The sequence below is a fragment of the Lonchura striata genome, chromosome 1A (genome assembly GCF_050655825.1).
Source record: "Lonchura striata isolate lonStrDom1 chromosome 1A, ASM5065582v1, whole genome shotgun sequence".
In the NCBI taxonomy this organism is placed as follows: domain Eukaryota; kingdom Metazoa; phylum Chordata; class Aves; order Passeriformes; family Estrildidae; genus Lonchura; species Lonchura striata.
The window spans coordinates 36,275,294-36,288,121 of NC_140741.1; the positions used below are offsets into that span (position 1 = coordinate 36,275,294).

Here is a 12,828-nt window from a genome sequence, read left to right on the forward strand (position 1 = left end):
TTGAGACAGTGAAAACTACTTCCTTTTTTTTTTTTTTTTTTACTTTCTTTTTTCCTCTGTTTTACAGGAGTACTTGGAGAAGGATGGTGTGGTTTTTGTTCTCTGCAGCATGAAGTGTAATGAACTAAATCTTTCTTGTTGCAGCAGGCAACTACAGAGATGTTCCTTAACATTTTTCAGAGAGCACTCAAGGAGTGCAACTGTATCAGAAAAAGGGGTCACTTCCTGCCAGCAGCAAGTTTTGTCTTCAGCACAGTGACTGTACCAAGTCCATGGGACTATGCCTGTTGCTGTGGGGCTGAGAATGCTTTTAGGAGGCAAAAATCACTATTTCTGTTCCTTGGATAAGGTATTGATTCATCTGCCAACAGGCTGTATGACAAGATTTTCGGAAGGAAAGAGCTCTATTTTCTCCTTTATAGCTTTTCATTTTGCAAAAGCACATATGAATATAAGGGAATATATAAAGAATTCATTGTAAAAAGAGAGGCTGTTGGTTACAGCAGCTGTATAGTTAAATATGGAGGAAGGGATTTATGAATAGCATTTAAAGTTTTTATTGTGAAAGCATTGTATTTGGTCTCAGAGCGTGGTGCTAATTATGCTAAGGTTTCAAACTCAATCCTCATATGGGCCATTCACTTAAGGGTTGGACTTGGTCCTTGTGTGTCCCTTCCAGCTCAGAATATTCTGTGATTCTATAAACTGTGCAGAAAAACGCAGATTATTAAAGTCTTAGGACATTGAAATACTAAGGGTTTGCATGGCATGGTAGTGGGGAGACTATGGGGTGATTTCTGTGAGAAGCTGAGAAGCTTCCCCTGTGTCTGAAAGAGCCAGAAGTCAACTAGTTCCATCACAGACCCACTGCTGGCCAAGGCCAAGCCCTTCAGTGACAGGAGTAACACTCTGGGATAGCAATTCAAGAAGCAGAAAAAGTGGTTGCAGCAACAGCAAGTAGAGCTGGAGAGAGGAGTGAGAGGAGCTGCTCTGCAGACACCAAGGTCAGTGAAGAAGGAGGGGCAGGAGGTGCTCCAGGCACCAGAGCAGTGGTTCCCCTGCAGCCTGTGGTGCAGCCCGTGGAGCAACAGGCTGGGTCCCTGCAGCCCGTGGAGGTCCATGGTGGGAGCAGAGATCCACTGCAGCCTGTGGGGAGCCCCACACCACAGCAGCGCAGGTGGATGCCTGAAGGATGCTGTGACCTTGTGCATAGTCCCCACTGGAGCAGGTCTGATGGCAGCTGTGTGTAACTCTGGGGGGGATCCACACTGGAGCAGTGTGGATGAATCAATGCAGTCCGTGGCAAGGACTCTCCTTCGAGAAGTTTGTGAAGAACCATCTCCCATGGAAGGGGCCCCGTACTGGAGCAGGTAAAAAGCATGAGGTGCCCTTCCTGGGAGGATGAAGGAGCATCAGAAAACACATGATGAACTGGCCACAGACTCCATTTCCTGTCTCCCTGCACCTCTGAGGAGGAGGAGGTAGAGTTCAGGAATAAAGCTGAGTTTGGAAAAAAGGGAAGGATGGGGAAAAAATGTTTTAATTTTTTTATTCTGCTATTTGGATTTGATTGGTAATGAATTGCACCAAGTGAAGCCTGTTTTTCCTGTTACAGAAGTCAGTGAGCGATCTCTCCTTGCCTTTATCCCAACCCAAGATGTAATGTTTTATTATATTTTCTCTTCCCTGCCCAGCTGAGAAGGGAACTGATAGAGTGGCTTTAGTGGATATCTGGCATCCTGGTAGTGTTGTCAGCCCACACAAACATTGCATTTAATTAATGCAAAATGCTATTGTTGAAGTGAGATTGTATCTAAAACTTTCCAACTTGTGTATGATTGACTACTACCTGTTAAAAAAAAAAAAAAGTGATGTCCTAAACTTTTGAGAATTTTTATATATCCACTTCTGTTTATTCAGCACTCCCCCACTTCAGTTGTTCCTTGTGCACAGATACTGTAAAGTAGACAATTAGATGATATAGGCAGGTAAGAAACTAAGCTGCTGGGTAATTCCATATATTTCTGGACATTGCCAATCTACGTATAGTGTTCACTCCTGACACTCCTACTCTTTAGCCACATGTTTATATATCCTGTCAGCTGATGGCTCCTCTAGAACAGGTGAAAATATTCCCAGTCTGCTATAAAATAAAGCCCTGGTAGGCCACAGGTCCAGCATAGAGAGCTTATGACCTCCGAAGCATGCTCCCTACCCAAAATTTAATGATCCTGTGGCTTCAGTAATTTGTCCTCCTCCAGATCAGCTTCTTTTCTGAAGGCCCCCTTCTCTCTGCAGCAGCTGAGGCTCCATCGGGTTCTCTGCTGTGAAAGCCTTCTCTTGTGTTCTTCCACCAAGAGTATATCCACGACTTCAAAATGTAAAGTGCACATTTTTAGTTTGCCTTCTGTAGCTATTTTATGAGAGGACAATTGTCAAAAATGCTCTGGGATTGTTCACAGTCAGGTGTTATCTGTTACCTTTCCCCCTTATCCAGAGCACTGAGCTCCTCGCAGAGGCAACCATCAGGTGTGCCAGGGTTGATCAGCATTGTCTGCACCTAGCTGCCGTGTATTAGTGATCCATGGTGTGTTTTTACCTGCTCTTAAGCTGCAAAGAGTTTGATCTTTGTGCACTAATATTTTATCAAGGGAATTTGATACCAGGTATGAAAAGTTCAGCGGAGCAGTTTGGTTTTTTGGATGTACATAAGGGACATTTTTTAAAGTACAGATAAAGAGGTGGAGTTCATACTGCTGGAAATGCTCCAGTTTTTTCTGCTGATGCAGGCTGGAAAGGGAAAGGTGATGGCTGGTCCCTCAGAAGAAGGGCAACTCTGCAGTGGAGCTGTGGCATCCTGGTCTTGATGGCTCTAGTATGGTTTAGATAAACTCACATCTTGCTTGGAATTACTGTCTAGGACATTTGCTGATGTCAGATTAAGTGTTCCTTCCAAATTATTAGAGGGGGAAAAAAGTTTCATTAATAAGTTATTGCAAAACCAAGTTGACCCATTCAAGCATGCAGATGTTTTATTTAAATATTCCTCAAATGTCTATTTATTCAGCATAACACTTGTATTATGCTGCCTTCTGAAATACGATATATGACTGTCAAACATAATTGTCAAAACAACAACCTTGGTTTCTTTGTATGATACACAGAAATAATTACATTTCATGTACAGTACAGATGCATTTTACACAGTCATCAACAGTCATTCACTACCAAAACAGCATTTAAATCACCTAAAACACCAAAAAAATGTGTATTTCCCAAATTCAGAATAAATTAATGGTTTTGCGTGTGATATATGGAAATAGGAGACAGGACTGGAGTTCTGAAAAATCATACTAAATTACCTCTTAAGCTGCATTTTAAAAATGAAAATACAAGTTGCTTCAGGGGTATAACTGTTATGCAAGTGTATTGCTGTAGTGCGTTTTTTCTAGAGCCTATGAACGGGAGAATAAAGAGCTTTTAAAAGACACATGACCTGATGGAGTCAGTTGGTTTCCTGGGTTGTGTGTAGTCTATACCAAAGTGGGTTTGGTAACTGCCCCTTTGCATTATTTAACTGATATAAGTAGTCATGAAGTACCATGTGACATAAAGAAGTTGTTGCAGTTTGCTGACATCAAGGCAGTTTTTGTATCAATAATTCTTTGGCAAAAGGTGGGGGGGACCAATATGAGTAACCATGAGTAGAAGTAGGATGCAAGTAAAAACTGATGTGTTCTACCTCTTCTTTAAATCCATTAAAGTTTATGTAACCTACCAGCTTCAGCAGACCTGCTGCAGGGTGGAAGAGAGCAGTGCTGGGTAATGGACTTAGGCAGGGCTGTCAGGAGTGCCCTTCCTCTGGCTCAGAGCACAGCCCGTGACTCTGCTCTCTGATCTTTGAAAGAAATTGAGAAGCTCAGTTTATAATGAGTAAACCCTTCTGATTTAAAAAAAAATTGGGAAGTTAATTGCAACTTAACCAATACTGCATTAATTTCAGAATAAGCAAATGATATGATAAAAGAGTAATGAATGGCATTATCTACTCTTTTTACTTGCAGTTTAATTCTAATATGTGTTGCTGTACTTTGGTGTATATACTGTAGCATGATAGTCTATCATCTACTCTTCACTGTTGACAGGTAGAGAGAAAGACCAGTATTTGTGTGCAAGAAAAAGTGTATCATCAGCAAGTTTAAGTTTTTAGTGGGTATCTTAATGTAAATTTTCAGGTCAGTAGAATGCTAGCAAATACTATACTGAAACATACGCTACTTAAACTATTAAATAACTGTGTTAATCATTTATTGTAATGGCATCTAATGCACTGAGCATTTTGATTTATATGCATGTTTTATTTTGCAGACATGCAATTATTTCTGATCCAGTGTTTTTGATGTATATATGTATGTATTGATATGCACATATTCTGTGTATATTTGATGTATATGATGTATGGTATGTCATGAATATAAGAAGCATTATGATACATCTAATGTACTGTCATGAAGAAAAATTACACTTTTTTATCGGAAAGGTTTCTGATAATGTCTTTTATAAATGAAGTCAAGAAGCCTTAACTTGTAAAATCTTCATATTAGCATTTAGGCCTGCCCATGTAGGCAAATTCCAATTGAAATCAATTATATTTTTATAGCTTTGGGACTCAATCCATTATTCTATCATTGTTCTTAGGTAATTGAATATTTTTCACACAATATAAATTCTCAAACAAGTTTTAAGATGCAAGTTTACAGATAATTACAAAAATAATTTAGTCATCATTTTTAATGAATGTCTTTCAGTGTCTTCCAATGTAGCCAATACTCTGGATGCTGCAGAATGTAAGAAAGGAACATTTGGAGACAAGTGTTAACTGATCCCCAGAAAACATTTGTGGTAATTTAAATTCAAATAGGATTGCTCCTGTAGCAGTTAACTGTGACAAGAAGTTTGTTCTGAAAATACAGAAGTAGACAAGTTGTCTATGGAAGAATGGACTGTTGATTCATCAGTGTCCTTGAAATCCCAAATGATACAGTTATGTTGGAGTGGGCAATGAAGTGTCAGAGAAATGGAGAACATTGAACAAAAGGAGCAATGACTGAATAGCAATTTGTGGTGCACAGTTTGGCTGTAAGATTATTTAAATGTTTGCCATTAGAAGTTTATAGTATAGATGAAGTTGTGTAAAATACTTTAAAAAAAATCCTGATTCCTGATACAACAGGTGTACAATGACTTATTGCAGTTGTAACAGTGCCTAGGAAGCAAGATAAAACAACAGTAAATATTGAACTAACTGAACACCTTTAGTTCACTAATGAGTGTTTGAGTAAGAAATACTGCATTTTTCAAAGGGAAGTTATTTGTACAACTACAATGGAACATTAACAATCAGCTTGTTGTAAGTGCACGGAAATGCCCCTTTCTACAGTATTATTTTATCATGCCTAATCTGAAAAACAACAAAAGTAAACTGAGATCACAGCTTCAAATAATTTCAGCATGCATTATGGTTGTAGTTCCTTCAGTCAGTACAAACATGTTTCATATGAGCATGTTTTTGTTCATTATTTGACAGTTCTTCAACAAGTTTGTGGTTTATTAACAGGGAAAAAAAAGGACATGTTATCAAAATGTTTCTTGTTGTTTTGCATTCAGCAGGAACATAGGTTTCTATTTTTTCGTTTGTGTTTTTTTCTAAAAAGAGCTTTCATGATAAGAAGAAGCATCAATGGGGACATTTCATTGTGCTCATATAGTAAGTCAGGATGGTGACAGAAGATTCCACCACACGTCAGTTCAGACAGGGGGTAAGAAACTCCTTTTGCTTCACACCCTACGACATCAAAACCCACAAAGTTTGTTTCTCCTGAACCTCTTGCTCTGTGGCCACTGGCACACTCGTCAAGGGGCGATGTCTTTGTCAGCTCTCTCATTCCTCATGACTCGTTTTTCACTGCTCGAGCTCAGCTTGCAAGTGGTCTTTATGCTAATTTGTAAATAATTCCTTCTTTTATAATGCAGATACTCTGACAATGTTTCCTCCCGAATACTCAGGAGAGTCTGGCCTATCATCTCCTTCAGGTGTGGTGACAGGAGGTGTTGGGATGCTGATTATTGCTGTAGTGACGTAAGGCTGCTCACAGTTTAGTTTAACGCACTCTTCCACTTTGGCATTTAAGCTGGAACGGCTGGAGGAAGAAACAAAAATCCATGAAGAATGAAAGTCCATGTTACCACAAACCTCTCAAGCCTGATTCCATTCTCTCAGCCAGCCATCTCCATCTTGCCCCACTGGAGAGCTCTAAGTACAGAGCAGCACCACCCCCCTGCCCTGTACCCCAGCAGCAGCTGGTCCATGGCTATGCTCATGTCCATGTCCCTTTCTCCCTTCCTTCCTCCCCCATTTCAGCATTTCTTGGCCAATCACCTGTGTTTCTGAACAGGGGAAGTGTTGCAAAGCTGTCATTGCCAAGTTGCTCATTATAAGGAAAGTGGAAACTAGGGGCCAGTCCAAGTCTCCTGCATATTCCTCAATATGATGCTTATTTAAAAACATTTGTATATTAGGAATAGTTTCTTCACCGAATTGGAACAGGCTGCCAAGGGAAATGGTTTAATCACTACCCTTGGAAATGTTCAAAAGGAATGCAGATGTGTCTCTTGGAAATGTCATTTAGTGGTGAACATGGTGGTGCCAGGTTAATAATTGGCTTCAATGATCTTGGAGGATTTTTCAAGCCCTAGTGGTTCTGTGATTCTGTGCATATTCTGTTTACTCAATAATAAGGCACTCTATTATATGCACTAATTAAGTTCATTTGTGTATATACGTTCATGGAGTTGCTGCAGTACCTCCCCATAGTAAAAGACTTGAAAAATTCAGACTATTTCAAGGTGAAACTAGCATTTTGTGCTTGTGTTTTTGTTTTCTAGCACAAAGCTGGTGGCTTTGGTTTTTATATACATAGAGTCTGGAAGTATTATGCAGGCAAGTCCTCTAGCAGAAAAAGAATGGATCCAGGCAGAGTATTTCCTGAAAAAATAAGATAGATTTGAACTTTGTGCTGGGCAGGAGGTTTCATTTCATATAAGCTGAAAAACTTCAGTAGTTTCAAGAGTTCCAACCTGTTGGATTGTTCATGGAAGTGAAATCCAAATGTAGTAACTATACAAAGGAAGCTACTCAAAATGTAGTTTAACAAGACAATCTCTATAGCAACTTGTACTGAAAATACTTCTCTATTAAAGTGTGTCATGTGTGAGATCAATAGAAAACACTCCTGCGTCTCCTGAGACCTTTGCTGTGTTCTCAGAGGTGATATCTGGATATATGTGAAAGCCAAATACTTTTTACTTTTGAGAGTACAGGGACATTCAGTGAATTAGACTCTTAAACTGCACTTTCCTCACTTTTGTAATAACTCCTCAAGCTAGGAAATATATTTTTCTTATCCATTCCATATTTTTCTTATTTAGAAGAGTCTTCCTTATGACTATTACACTTAGGACTCTGGGAATCAGTTTTATTTCTCTGCTCTGCAGAAATGCAAAGAAATCTTATTTCATATGCCTCTGAGCCAAGAAGGGGCAGATAGGTAGTATATCTAAACTGGACATTTTTCTGTGTGAAATTTTTCTTCTTATGCACTTGTCCACAGCATATAGTATTTGGTGCTCTCCTCTACTTGGGGTCTCTGGATGCTGTTTGCTGCAAATAGGGCACGGTAGTTTGTGAGGAGGGCCTGAGAGGGCAGAAATGGATAGAGAGAGACTATCCTATTATTTTGGATTAAGCCTGAGCAAAGGAAACACAGAATATTTCAGTACCAGTACCCATTTGTAGATGAGTATTGGACTCTCATCGTTATCCTCACCACCTCCCTGTGCAGGCCTCAAGGAATTTGCATCTGTTCCCTATCAAAGCCAGGGGCCTCAGCTCTCGGTGCGCCGTGCACACGAGGTACCTGTTGGACAGAGGCGTCCTCTCCACACATCTGATCTGGATGGTGCTGAGCTCCTGCACGCTGCCGGGGCGGCTGCCGCCCAGGGCGGTGTTCGGGATGCGGTACGTCTTCTTGTGCCTCCGCGAGCAGCAGCTGCTGCTCACGCCTTGCTGCGACGAAAGAGAGGGGCTGTGGCTCGGGGGTCTGTTCACTGTAGAAACCTCCATACAGCTCTCTTCGTAGACTTGCTCATCCACAAACTCGTGGTTCTAGCCCAGAGGAATCCAACGAATGGACAAAGCATGCACAGAAAGATAATTGAAATGAACGTATTAATCATGATTGTTTAACGGCTTAAATTGACACAACTGAATAAACTGGGAAAGTTAGCTTATTCTTGATTACAGTGTTTAGCCCATATTAGTCTGGGCTGAATACCAATGCAAATGTAAACACTGGAACGAAATTAACAAGAAAATGTTAATCCAAATTATTTTGCAAAATAGCATGTGGTTGTAATGTAGTTTGCATTATAAATATCTATGCAATCTTTGAAGTGCCAGAAAACAGGATTATGTTTATGAATAAAATGCAAGTGGTGCTTATGTAAACACTCTAAATGTCAGTTGAAAATAAATAAGATTTATTATATTGAACAATAATATAATAAAATTCATAAATATTTCCAGATAAGTTTATAAGACTTCCTTTTGAATTACATGTTAGAAATCAGAATCTGAAACACAATTTTTGAGGTATGCATCTATCTAACAGAAAAATATTTAAACAAATAGAAATTAAAGGAGATAAGATAGTTATTTGAAAGCATCCAAAAAGTTCCTAATTACTGTAGATGGATGTATCAAAAGCAGTTTGGAGGACTGAGCATTTTAGTCAAATGAAGTCCTCTTTATTCATGCAGTCTGTGCTTAATTCCAGCAAAGACTAGTTTTTTTAGGGTGGTTGCAAAGATGAATCCAAATTCACTCGAATAACTAATTTACATTAATTCAAGTGATTAGGGAGTATTCCACACCCAGCCACAATTCCCACATTTTCTGCATGTGCAAAAGAGTGTGAAATAGTCCATGTTGCTTATGGTGGCAAGGGAGGGGAGGAAATGCAGGGGAGTGGGAGAAGTTTTTATACTTATTTAAAATTAAGCAGAGATTGAGATATGTTTGCATGCATTTTGAAAGTCTCATTTTTCAAGAAAACTCTTTCAATTTCCTGCTGAAGTTAGTCTGTGTATCCTGACGATGTTTCAGAGGAGTTGTTCAAGGAGCATTTTCTGGATTGTTTTACACTCTACTCAGAATCACATCAATTTTGTCAGCTTGTTGCATTTTTGTGTATTAGAATGAGGTAAATTACTTTTCCCCTAAAAAATTTTGCTCTAATTGGAAAGGTGCTGATGTTTTTCAGAATTGCCATATGGGGCCAATATAAAATATGTGAACAAAGTAAAGAGAGCAACAACTTTAGCCAAGTGTTTGTCACAAATGGAAATGCCTTTATACGCATAACATTTTTATTTCCATTTTTTCTTCTCTTCTTCACTCAGACATAGTGTGAATTAAGAGGTGTTGAACAATGTAAATTTCAAGTGACAAGGAAAAGAACTTGCTTGACAAATGACTTTTGTAAAGCATATGTCAGTCACAATCAAGATTTTGAACATGATCACACAGTAGGCATAAAATTCGGAGAGAAAAATAACCTAATTGCTCTTGTGAAATTACAGTCAGGGGCTTGCAGTATGTTTGCCAAGAATTCTGTTATTTGTCTGATTAAAAGTAATTTTATGCTTCCTAAAACTTTTATGAAGCAATGATTAAAGAGTTTTATTGACGGAACTTTTAATACAGAGTGGAAACATTTTGAAATGCTATAATGGCACAAGTTAATTGATTTAATTATACTTATTAATTAACTGTTCTTAAATTAGCTAAAAGTAATTTGTAAAATATATGTTTTTTAGTGCAATTAGTTTCACTATTAATGTAATCTTCACAGAATTCCATAGCATTGCTCACTCTGCATTTATGAGGGTGGGTGAGATCTTATCTGTTGACTTTTCAGTGACAGAAAAGAGAAAAGATGCCTTTTCTCAGTAACATGATGGTTATACCACAAAGGACGGTGAGAGTCTTAAAAAGACACACCACCCTTCCTGTTCTACAATGAACCAGAAACTTGACAGATTTCAAATGCTGAGGATCCAAAATGTCAAGTTCCTGCTAAAATTTTAGGAATACATCATCTCCAGAATACAGCTTGGAGATGCTGTGTATATTTTTGTGTTTAATATATCACAGGAACTCAGGGCCAGTAGCAGGACCCAAGAGAATTAAAAAAGAATGTAGATTCAAGAAACAAGATTATACTTGCTTTATAAACTTGTAAAGAATTTTTTTTTTTTTATTAAAAGCTTTACAGGCTCCTCCATTATGATTAGAGGAAAGGTGAAACTTTGGGAGGTGAATTCAGCTCCTACCAAATGAATAGAAATTTTTTTTCCCCTGATTTCTATGACAGTTTGACAAGACCTGTGGTCATTACTCAGATTTTTAAATATGTTTGCAATATTCTACTGTGGAAAAATTTTAAAGGCAAATTACTGTTACCAGGTTCTGGTACAAAATGTCTCAAAAATGTTTCAAAAGGACCTGGCAAGAATCTTAGCAAAAGAAACCATAGTGTGGTCTGAATAGGAAGTGAGATGTTCTATCCTACAGCAAGCTTTATGAAATTAATATTGCTAAAGTAAGAATGGAGGAGACATAAGCACAACAAGCATATGGGTGATGTACTGCTAATTGATGCAACAACTGGACCCTTTTTATTTCAAAGACATGCTGTCAAAAGGAAAACATTGAATTCCACACATATATCAGGTTTTTATCAAAAATTGCTAAATTTATCAAAATTTAGCAATGTTTGTTGTGTCAAAAATTTTAAGTCTCTGTTGTTTGTTTGTTTGGGGGGAGTGTTTTTTTTTTTTTTTTTTTTTTTGAGAAAGAGCAGAAAGACTTTCACAGTGATCTGCATCAAATATAGCAGAAGTTATTGCTCTGTATTATTTATATGCATTGGGTATAAAGCCTTAAAATAAGATAAAATGGCTTTTCTTCCCAGCTAACTGCTTTAATATAAAGGCTCATTAATTAGAAGAAAGAACTGAAAACATTCAAAACTAGGCTGGTGTTACAATTCTCAGAAAAACACAGTTCTCTTTTCCTACCGTAGTTTTTTCCAGGCAGTGAAGCAGGTGGTGGTGCTGTGTTTCAAAGGAAGAGCCAGATTTGCCAACAAAGGCCTGTTCTTCTTCATTGGAGGACTGTTGATACATAAAAGTCTGTATTATTCTCATTTTTGAACAAGAGGGTTCTTATCCAAATATTTGATCAGAACTAATCTGGATCGTACATGGTAGCATAACTGCAACTCTTCATCTACAAAGTAAACTAAAAATTATTTTGCACCTTAATTTGCTTTTGCTTCTTTTTAATCAAACTATTTTATTTCCTTTCTTTGCACCTCCTTTTAAATGTTTTCATCTTAGATCTCTTATGCATGGATAAAATAGTGCCATTTACAAATGCAATCAACACATAAGCTTTGAATGTTGGATCAACACATGTTTAAAATTTTAATCAATTTAAGTTACAGTAAAATATTTGTTATTCCTGAGAATGTGCCTCATTTGAAGAAAACTAAAAATAGCTGTCCTCCCAGGATCATTTCATAGCACTAAAGAATTTGTAGTATTGCTGCTTACACAAAAATTCATGTCAGTGATCCCAATCTACTGGGTTTAGAAAGCATATAGCAAATGTTACTGACGTAGAATGAAGAATTAAGTAGAAAGCAACCACTGTTTATTAATTGCTTTCATAATTATTCACTAGAAAGCAGAAAACTAAATAGGGGAGGAAGTGGGATAATAGAAAAGAATACAATTCAACCATGAGATATTTGAAATATGCATGGCAATTAAGCTATTTGGTGTCTTTTAAATTCAAATATTTGAGTTCTTTCAAGAGAAGAGGAAACAAGGGCTCTGAGTGCTCATCTCTTGTGCTAGACAGGACAGATAGACAGACAGTCACTTCCTTCTCTTCTGGCTATAGGTTAAAGTATCCGGCTGTTTAACATGTATTGAACAAAAAGGGCACAGAGGAATAAAAGCCTTCCTGTATTCCTCAGGGAATTGCCTAAATGCCAGAAAATGTCAGGGATTAAAAACCACTCTGTCTGCAGTCTTTCTCAGCTGGGTACAGCTTTGAGCAGCCAAGGGGCTGTCTCCCAGAAGCGTGGGTCACTGTGGATCCCCAGTCCCAGCTGCTGGTCCTGGCTTCCGTGGCAGGGCTGAGCAGGGAATTTGCTTCAGATGACATTAGATTACATTGCATTTGAGGTCATCACCAAGATTCTCCTTAAACCCAAGTAGGTACTTTGGGGGAACACTTCACTCTGCAACAACCCTCTGTGCAAACTGTATTCAAGAGCTGTCTTTTCCTTTACTGATCATGAAATCTGGTTTTGTCACCCGTGTTCTACCTGTTTAAAGTCAAGTGAGATAAATCCATCCCACTTCCTAAGAGGCAAATGCTCTGTACTTTCCTTAATGAGTTCTTCTACAGGATCTAACTCCAAAAATATGGTTACATTCTATCTGGACATTTCCCTCATCTCTTAATACTCCACCATCGATCTCACAAGCTTCCTGTAACAGTAGTAATTGTCCAGTTTATCCTCCCTTAATCTACCTCAAAAGACAATATTGCCCAAAGCCCCAAGGTGACTTGCCCTGGTGATAAGTAGAATAAACTACTGCTAGGCTGTCATTAAGTGGTTACTCCAGAGATGG

General features: G+C 38.3%; 1 protein-coding gene across 2 annotated transcripts in view; it reads right to left on the reverse strand.

The window, feature by feature from the left end:
- Positions 1–3,014: 3,014 nt before the first annotated feature.
- Positions 3,015–12,828, reverse strand: part of KCND2 (potassium voltage-gated channel subfamily D member 2) — a 261,088-nt gene continuing 251,274 nt past the window's right edge. For both annotated transcript variants that reach the window (XM_085568627.1, XM_021553483.4), the window contains exons 5-7: positions 11,200–11,295; positions 7,977–8,224; positions 3,015–6,200 (exon numbers count right to left, since the gene is read on the reverse strand). In XM_085568627.1, the coding sequence (XP_085424753.1) occupies positions 6,023–6,200; positions 7,977–8,224; positions 11,200–11,295 (522 nt within the window). In that variant the 3' untranslated portion in view covers positions 3,015–6,022. The remainder of the gene's footprint in view (positions 6,201–7,976; positions 8,225–11,199; positions 11,296–12,828) is intronic.